General features: G+C 33.1%; 1 protein-coding gene across 2 annotated transcripts; it reads right to left on the bottom strand.

The window, feature by feature from the left end:
* Positions 1-939: 939 nt before the first annotated feature.
* On the bottom strand, positions 940-9,635 carry LOC118040627 (uncharacterized). Of its 2 annotated transcripts, XM_035047599.2 has the most exons (6): positions 9,440-9,635; positions 9,272-9,369; positions 9,113-9,196; positions 8,968-9,039; positions 6,619-6,716; positions 940-1,969 (listed from the first exon to the last, which is right to left on the bottom strand). In XM_035047599.2, the coding sequence occupies exons 1-6, from the start codon at positions 9,461-9,463 to the stop codon at positions 1,377-1,379; spliced, it is 969 nt and encodes a 322-aa protein (XP_034903490.1). In that variant the 5' UTR covers positions 9,464-9,635; the 3' UTR covers positions 940-1,376. The 2 variants fall into 2 exon arrangements, with proteins under 2 accessions (XP_034903490.1, XP_034903491.1); XM_035047600.2 differs by lacking the exon at positions 9,440-9,635 and having other exon boundaries at positions 8,968-9,058; positions 9,272-9,293.
* Between the last annotated feature and the right edge of the window lie 343 nt (positions 9,636-9,978).

Genomic DNA, 9,978 nt, shown 5'->3' with positions numbered 1-9,978 from the left:
ACAAAATAATGATCAAGTTTTTAAAATAAAATATTTTGAATTGATTTGAAATCACTTGAGTTGTGATAAAGATTGGTACAATATATTTTGCAACAAGCCATTTAAATCTTTGATAAAAAAAAATATATAATCATACACAAAATTGTCACCATTTATCGGACAAGAGGACAAATATTTTTAGAAGGATTTTTTCATTAATATTTTGTAAAAATATTTTTATCCAATAGAATTTTTATATTTTCACACTGCAACGGCCCATATAATAAGAAGGGTTTCCATGATCAATCGACAATTATCCTAAAAAAAAATAGAGATCCATGTAAAAATAATAAGTTTAACAATATGTTCAGAAATCAGAATTTGCTTGTTTCGTATTGCGTTGGCTATGGATTTATAAATTTGAGAATAGTCAGTGAGAGCAATGTAAAAAACTGGTTGATCAACTCATATTCAATACACCATGTGTTAGGAAATTTGGGGACTGTAGAGTTTGTAATAGAATAGAAAGATGATGGTAACTGTTCATTTTTAGTGAACGCTGCTGTGGCAACTTTTAATTCCACCTGGCTTTTTTTATTTATTTTCCCAGTACCTTGGATTTTTCTTCCATGACTTCAAGTAACCATCCATCCATCAAATTTATTTAATAAAAAATTTCAAGTCACTGTAACAATCATGGTAAATAAAAGGATGTTCGGAGTCTATCCTGAACATCCGTAATTACAGGGATTTTAACTTAATACAAGTGACATAAGGCTAGGCTGTGATCAAGGTTTGTTTCTTCAGTTCAAAGCCTTGGAACCGTCGAGAATTTATTTCAGAATGCATTGATCAATGAGAGATAGACCCATAATTTAGTGCAATTTATGCATAAAAGAATAATTAGCGTGGGTTGATGCATAAACCGGCGTAAAAATGTCCTGACCGTTCAACCAAAAATAAAACTTAATAAAAGTAGATATAATATATTAATAAATAAATAAAAATAGTCGAGCGGCTGTTCCAGTGACACTGAAGGTCTGCAGTGCATATAGCAAAACGGGAATTCGTGAAACATAAATTACAGCTCCTAAAGTTGCAATCACATACTTAATGGTTGAGGTTTAGAAGAGAGAAACAACAAATGCACCTCCTGTAAGGCAGTACCAGCTGATTTGGCTCTGCGAGTCCGAATCAAACATCGGTCACCTCATCACTTCTTATGCCAGAGACAGTTATCATTGATTCCAACACCTCATGTTCTACAGCTTTTTCACAACATCATCTTGGGCACTTGCACTTGACAATGAAATGGTCATCATGGAAACTAGAGCTCCTCTTGGATTTTTATAGAATCAATCATGAAGAAACAAAACCCCATTTCCTTGCATCGACCCTCAGTCATCAACTCGCTTTCTGTCACTGTTTGTTGTATGATCGCCCAAGTGTCGTCCCAATGCATGAGCAAACATCCTCTTTGCAGCTCCCACGTGTTCCGCTTTTGAGTAGTCCTTGGTACCATTTCTACCTATTAGATTCTGAGATTTGCTGATATTACAAGTGCCGCCTCTTTCCACCAGCACTTGGTGCGAATTCCTCTGACCTTGTGATGAAGCACAAGATCCATGATTATTGCTCTTTGCTGTACCGAACGAATTGATATTTTTGTCAGGCAGGAAAGCAATCCCTTGAAAAGCTTCTGAGCTAGAACTAGGTTCGATTTTGCCCTTTTCTTGGACATGCTGTTCTTTGGTTTTCACTCTATGTCCTGTGCCATCCCTAACAGCAGCACCTTGGTTCCGCAGACTTGTGTTTTGACCCAAAGCATGAGCTATCATTCGATGGGCAACCACAAGTACCTTCTGTGGCTTCTCCTTGATGGGTTCTCTCATTTCTCCCACATCCCTTGAAAAAATACGGTCCCGAGCAGCAAAATAAGCTACTTCTCTCTCCCTAAATGCATTATGAGGAGGTGATGTTGCCGGCAACACTGAAACATAACCAAATAGACATAAGGGAAAACCCAAAGGATGAAAGAGTACTCCTGATACAGATCATAGAGCAGCTTGGCAATTAAATGGAGAGAAACTAAGTTCTTGATGATCTTTCAAAAACAAGGAAAAAAGGAAACCGTCTGATATGATATGTAGCGAGATAAGGAATATACTCTTGACAAAAATATATTTATTTTAGTATCAATGGAAATGGTTAATAGAAAGACCATAATGATTAATAAATAAATAAAACCTCTTCTAAGTGATTATGTGTTCCATTCCACAAAGTTTATTTTTTCATTAAAAATAAATCCTTCATAAGAAAATCATTTCATTTTGGCAAAAATCAAATGACCATGTCTGCTTCCAATGGTAGACAATGAAAATAGCTTTTCATCAATTCTCTCATAATGTTGGTGGTATATATAATAAGCATATGTACTCACATAGCTGTGTTTTGAGGTACGATATGCTCTTAAAGAAGCATACCAGAATCTAACAATAGATGAAGGATAGAGCTAGAAAATTACTTCAGCCGCAAGGGAGATACAAGGAGATACCAGTGTGGCTTTCCCTGTTAATCTTAATAACAAGAAAGAAGGAAAAAACAGAAGGTACGATGCAACATCAAATATAGACAACAACTTGCTCCTTGTCGCAGATCATATCATCTTTTAATAACCATAAAAAAAATATAAAGACGTTAGGGAGCTTAAAATCTAATGTGTATTAGTTGACACACTTTTTAAATATTGAGATTGTGAAATAACAGATGGCATATTCATAGTCATAATCAAGGAAAACTTGAACCCCAAAAAAAATAAAAATTGTTATGCTCTTGCTCAAAAAGGATATAAATGTTTTGAACCCAAAAAAAAAATTAAAAAAAATTGTAACAATGGATGTTACTTTTTTTTAATTATAATCATCTTCCAGAAGAACCAAAACAAAGAGTTGGCTGTCTTTTTCTCAAACTGACGACTCACAATATGATCTTTCTTCAGCTATGATCATTCAATCTAAAAACACAAATTGTGAACCAAGTTCTTCAGATAATTAAAAGTCAGGTCTTCCTACAACATCATGTCATGATCCTAACAGAAGAGAAATAGAAACCAGAACCACAATATTAAATACCATTTGATGTTGTCTACTCATGACAGAGGACAACTCGAACGAAATATTCGTCCAATCCTTTGCACTGCCTAGAACCCATAAACTGTCCATATAATATCCTCACTAAATTCATACCTCAGATTTAGTTTATTTCAACTTCAAGTTCTGAGTCTTCTAGTTCTAAACCCAAGTCTGGTTCTAATCCTGAATCCAGTGATTTTGATCTTTTCATTGCTATCTGTGAGGGTGTGAGGATCCATTGTTTAATTATGTGTCTTATGAAAATCTCTCACCTGTTTTTTGTGTCTTTACCTCACAAATTGTCTGGTATGGAGATTCCTAATTTTGTACTGATACTCTAAAAGTTCTTAAATGGAAAGAGGATTTTGAGGAGAAGCTCTTGAAAAAAATGGTACGTCGAGGTTAGTTGATCTACCAGGAGGAAAGACAATTATAGGGTGCAAATGGTTAATTACAGTTAAGTATAAATCAGATGACTACCTAGAATGATATAAAGCTTGATTGGTTGTCAAGGGATTCACACAGACCTTTGACATTGATTACATAAAGACATTTGTTCCAATAGCAAAGCTCAACTTTGTGAGAGTACAGTTCTTGTCACTTGCAATTAATTGTGACTGGCTTCTGCAACAGTTGCATATGAAAAATGCTTTCCTTAATGGAGACCTAGAGGAAGAAGTATACATGGATGCAGTTCCAGGATTTTGTGAAAAGTTTGGCTCAAAAGTGTAAATTGAAGAAGTCCTTATATGGGTTTAAAATAGTCACCAAGAACCTGGTTTGAGAAACTCACTCAATTTGTTAAAAAGTTAAAGGTATACTAAACTGATCATACAATGTTTAGAAGACATTCATAGGATAGCAAGAGAGCAGTACTAATTGTGTATGTAGACAATATTATTCTTAGTGGAGAAGATGTACTTGAGATGAATCGGTTGAAGTCTTCCTTCTTATAAACATTTGAGATTAAGGATTTAGGGTCTTTGAGGTATTTTCTTGGAATGGAAATTGCTCGGTCAAAGAAGGGGACAGCGGAAGTATGTCCTTGATCTTCTTAAGGAGACTAGGATGAGTGGTACGAGGCCAATAGATACTCCGATAGATTCCAATCAGAAACTTGGAGATGATAAGGAAGGTTATCAGGTGAATACAACATAGTATCAAAAGTTGATGGGAAAGTTGATTTACTTATCAATACACGGCCCAATATTGCATTTGTTATGAGTTTAATAAGTCAGTTTAAGCACTCACCATACGCAAAACATCTTGAGGCAACTTATCAGATTCTCAAATACTTGAAAAGTACACCAGGCAAGGCTTTACTCTTTCAGAAAACTACATGGCAAACAATAGAGGCATACACTAGCAGATTGGGCAGGTTCAGTCATTGACAGAAGACCCACATCAGGATATTGTACTTATATCTAGGGAAATATGATTACATGGCAAAGTAAGAAACAAAATGTGGTTGCAATAAGCAATGATGCAGAATATAGAGCTATGACTAATGGAGTTTGTGAAATGTTATGGCTGAAAAGACTTCCTGTGAATATGCCAATGAAATTGTATTGTAACAACAAAGCAATAATAAGTATTGGACAAAATCCGATGCAGCATGATCATACAAATCATGTAGAGATTGACAAACATTTCATAAAAAAGAAGATTGATATTGGAGCTTCGTGCATGCTTTTTGTAACTACTACCCAATAAATAGCTGATATCTTCACCAAAGAACTTTTTAGACCTAGTTTTCAGCTCTTTGTAAGCAAGTTGGACATAATAGATATCTATGCACCAACTTGAGAAATAAAATAGGAAGTGATATTGCAAATAAAATCTGGAATTACTATTTCAGATTTTTAGGAGTTTTTGTTTTCTATTTTCTAGCCTAGAGATTTGCTCTTTTTTATTTTTTATTTTTTATTTTTTGATTTCGTGACCTTCCTAATTTAGTGGCCTCATCTACTATATATCTTGTAATCAGTATTATTGAAAGAATAAGAGAGAAAACTCTTCATCCTCCAAAAACCTAAAAAACTCAATTTCAATCAATCAATATTGAAGGATGAAAATAAAAAATATATATTAAATTTAAATAAATAAATAAAAAAAAAAACGACTCGAGTAAACCTATAAAAACATGTTAAACTCATGATCCAAGTCATAAAAACAGAATTACCCCCAAAGAAAACAAATACAAAAATACAAAGGCCAATTCCTAACCAATTCATGGTCGATGTGATCAAATTATTGAAAGAATAAGAGAGAAAACTCTTCATCCTACAAAACTCAATTTCAATCAATCATAAATTGAAGGATAAAATGAAAAAAAAAATTAAATTTAAAAAAAAAACGAAAAACGACTCGAGTAAACCTATAAAAACATGGTAAACTCATAATCCAAGTCATAGGAACGGAATTACCCCCAAAGAAAACAAATAAAAAAAATACAAAGGCCAATTCCTAACCAATCCATGGTAGAAGTACAAAATTGAAAGAAAAAAAAAAACCCTCAAGTCAACTCGAGTTAACCAGTCAAATCCACAACCTTGATTATGAGATCAGGATAACTCTATAGAAAAAGTTACATTTTAAAAACAAAAGGTTAAAATGATTAAAAAAAAAAAAACAAATTTATCCTAGCATAATCTAAAAAAAAAATTATTGGTGTATGATTTTTTTATAAAAATAAATTCTTTGATTATGTTTAAATGAAGGAAAAAATGAAGGAAAGCCTTTTAGAAAGGAGCCCAAGAGTTTAGGCCAAAGGGATCAATTCCTAGGCCCAAAAGCAAGGGCAACACGCTATCAATTTGATCCTCTAACTTTCAATCATGCCCTTTCTTAGCAAATTTTACCTAAATTGGCTATCAATTTGATGATAAACAGACTTAATCAAAGTTGAAAAAAAATTCAATGACCAAAATGAAAAAAAAAAAAAAAAACAAAACAAAAATCATTGTGACAATCTACAGTGAATTGTGTGTATGTGGCATGGGCTACAGTGTTTCACCCCAAGCCTTTTAGTGTTTTGTTAATACTAATTGTTTGTCTAAGAAACAGGCATATTCAGTGTGTAATGGATTCAAGCCATAATTACTCTGTTGACCTTATATCTAGGGACAAATTGGAAGCAAAGACAGATTGGAGGCATGTTTGAAATATACGAACAAGTTGAGCTACCTCCCCAAGATTCATGTTAGATTGCTTAACTGCTACACTCTTTCCAGCCTAAAAGACACTGAAAAGAAATGAAAAATCAATTATTTGAACAATGTATCGTAGCAGAGCTAAGTTCCTTTCAAATTGTGGTGATCATGATAGTTGCTAGAATCAATTGTTTTAGTACATCCATTCCTTATATTTCTGTTAGTGTAAATTATAATAGAAATATGCTACTTTCAATCACCACATCAAAAGTACTGAATAATTGCGTGTTCCATTGTGAAGATGGGCAACATCACATGTGAAATATTTTAAAAGGGAAGGCAAAAAAAAGTTTAACCTGGGGGAGCATCTTTTCTCCTCAGTAATTGATGTGATGTTGTCGAAGTGTGAGGTTCATCAAATTGGAATAGGATGTCACTAACAAGGATGGAGGGTCTGCAGTAAGAGAAATAGGTTATCAAAAGAAGAAAATATCTAACCGCTGCACCCCAAGTGAGAAATGAGTTCATATTAAACAAGAAAGATCATTTAATACTTTTCTATTGGCAAAATAAAAATTATTCATTATGTTGCTAATACATTGAAGTTCTGAAGTGAAATGCCAACTTATAGAAAAGCAGGAAAAAAATCATTGTAACAATGAAATTTCAGAGTCATAAATTGTCGAAACAACAATATCAATATGACAATTGGGTGAATGTTAAAAAAAAAAAAAAACAAACAAACCTAAAAGTCATACCAAATTCGATAAATACTCAAACGACAAGGTAATGGCCACTACATGTACACATACAAAGCATTTACTAGTCAGGTCAAAGGTGTAATATATGCAATTAACATAATGACAAAAGGGATCCCTGAGAGGAGCGCAGCACAATCATAGGAATAATATAGCTACTGCAACAAGTAGAACAAAAATATGAGAATCTAGAGTTTAACAAAGTAAGATACAGGTGAATGTTGTAGAAAAAGCATGCTTGTAATAAAGTTCAGGGTGTTTTATGATTTAAATTTATCAAAGAAAATCAGAAATTGGCTAGACATGCTTGAGAAATCTTTGAGAGGTCTGAAAATCTGGGGGCTTGTCTTTCATTCTTGTTTTACTCCCTCAAACAGCCTAAGTCCTCTACTTTAGGAAATAGATGTTGATGAGCTATTAGAAATTTAATAATAGGTGCTCTATTAGACACCAAAAACCTTTTAAAAGTCAATGATTAGGAATATGAATTCCTTGATATGAAAACAAACTAACTAGGAACGTGAATAACTCTTGATTAAACTCTTTTATAGGAAACAAGCTAAAATCCCTAACTATCACAAATTTTAGTGTACCCGACTATTAATCCAAGTTTTCCTTCTTTCTTTGTCATTTTTCCATGATCAGAAAAAAGCTCAACTTTGAATTCAGCATGAGTAAGTGGAAAAATCTATAATTTTGAATAACATAAAATGATGCTCTCCTCTCTATGAAGGAACCAAATGCATTTGCAATGCTAGATTTTTCCTTAAAGATAAAATTATAAATGGCACAAATTGAATATCAATTGCATTCCTTACTTAGAATTTCCTAATATTCAATATGTTGCTCCTTTTCATCCTTAAAGACCCATTGTCTAAGCCTGAGAAAAACCATTTATTATTAAGATGGACTCATAGGACTTGCCCCTTCCATGGTTTCTACCCCGCATTTTATTTGCCCTTCAACGCAGGTTTCATCAATTGGAGATTCACCGGAAGAAGACCATTACCTTAGTGATTTTCCTATGAAGCTCATTTGTTTCTATATTACTATGATTCACTTTTCATTTTAGTGATAGAGAAGGGTTGGGTATAATGATGCTTATTATTGTAGCACATCCATAACTCATAGAGGTTTGACAATTGAATACTGACAACAATTATCACAAGAGAAATACCTTCCTAAGAGATTTACCAGGGTAAAGTAGAACTATGTTGAGGCCTATAATGAAAAAAAAATTGCCAACTTTCCATCATTATGTGCTCAACAATGACAAAAATTCAGAAACTCAAAAGACAACACTTGCTCTAAAATCTTGTAGAGTATAAATTAAAAATAATAAATTCTAAGTTTTGAATTGGCTGTATCCCTACTCCTACAATACATCTTGAAGAGACAACAAGGACACATTTGAGCTATACTAGAAAGGTAAGTAAGGCAAGACCAAACTTTAAAAAAAAAGAAAAAGGCACAGCTTCTAGTGGGTCGTGCTCATGCATCAAATAAGATGTATCCCTTTGGATTTGATTATAGCATTTTTTTGTGACAAATGCTGACTTCTCAAAACCTCAACATCATTACATCCATCCAACTTCACTCAAAAGGACAGCTTCATGGAACACAAATGCAGTCTTGGAAAACTTGTTTAGTGAAACTGGGATCTAACCAACTTCTTCTTCTTGTTGTTGTTGTTGTCGTGTACCCAACAAATATCATTTACATGTTTCAACATCTTAGATAGATACCCAACAAAGAACATTTGTCCACAAAAGAACCAGGGAGGCAAGGCAGCAAAATGAATGAATGATATGGGAAGAAACCTAGTGATTGATACCGTAAGACATGTTGACTGGACAGGACAGCATAAATGTTACACAGTAGTAGTAATAGTAGTTGTACATAAAAGAAACAAAAACAATTAGAGATTACGTGGGTTTACATGCATACATTGATGTCTCCGGGCACCGCTCTAAAATCAAGTGACGATCATCTCCCTCGCCAATAGATACATGAGAAAACCTAACACAAAAAATAAACCCTGGTTTAATTAGTTAATTAAAATAAACACGCCCAAATATAAAAATAAAAATACCCAAATATATCAGCAAGGCGATGCAAAAGAAGACGACTATATGCATCCATTGGTTGGAGCTCCAAGATACCATCGGAGTGGGAACTGCAATTCATTAACAATTTGGTGTAAATAAATATATAGAGCGAAATAATATTACAATTACAAATTTACAATTACCTGTCATCTTGAAGGAAATTAAGAAAGGTTTCTTCCATTGACAAGACAAGATGTTTGCAACGAAGATTATCCTTCACCAGAAAAGCCAATTCCTCTACCTGCAATTAACAATCCATTAATTAATTAGAGACAGAGAAAGAAAGAAAGAAATTTTAATTTAATAATTACCATAGCAAACTCAGTCACGCTCATATTTTATTTTCTGGAGAAAGAAGAAGACGATTATGAGCAGCAGCAGCAGAGTAGATTGAATTAAAACTCTTGTCAAAGGAGGAGCAAAAGAAAACGAAAAGAGGAGAGAGAAGTTCCGTGAGAATCTAATCTGGACTCTTTATTTCCTCTACTCTCTATTTTCAACGGTGGGTATGTCGCAAGTGATTTCAATCTTTCATTTATCTTCGTATAAAAATAATAATAAAGTTGTTCTTTCATTATTATATTCTCATGATTTGTATATCTTTTCATTAAATTAAAATTTTTTAAAATAAAATAAAAATACTCGGTCTTTCACCCAAGTCACTGCAATATAATTCGATCCAAATAATATAATGATTGTTTTGTTTCTTTTTAGAAAAAATCATTGAATTAATTATAAAAAGCAATATTATATTTTCACAGACTTCATTGATCATTATTAAAATAATTAATGATAAATTAATCTTTTAATTTTTTTAAACATAATATAATGACTAAACTAATCATAAAAG

Source organism: Populus alba, chromosome 13 (genome assembly GCF_005239225.2).
Source record: "Populus alba chromosome 13, ASM523922v2, whole genome shotgun sequence".
Lineage (NCBI taxonomy): Eukaryota > Viridiplantae > Streptophyta > Magnoliopsida > Malpighiales > Salicaceae > Populus > Populus alba.
The sequence above is the reverse complement of the archived record's forward strand: the minus strand, read 5'-3'. Positions and strand labels throughout refer to the sequence as shown.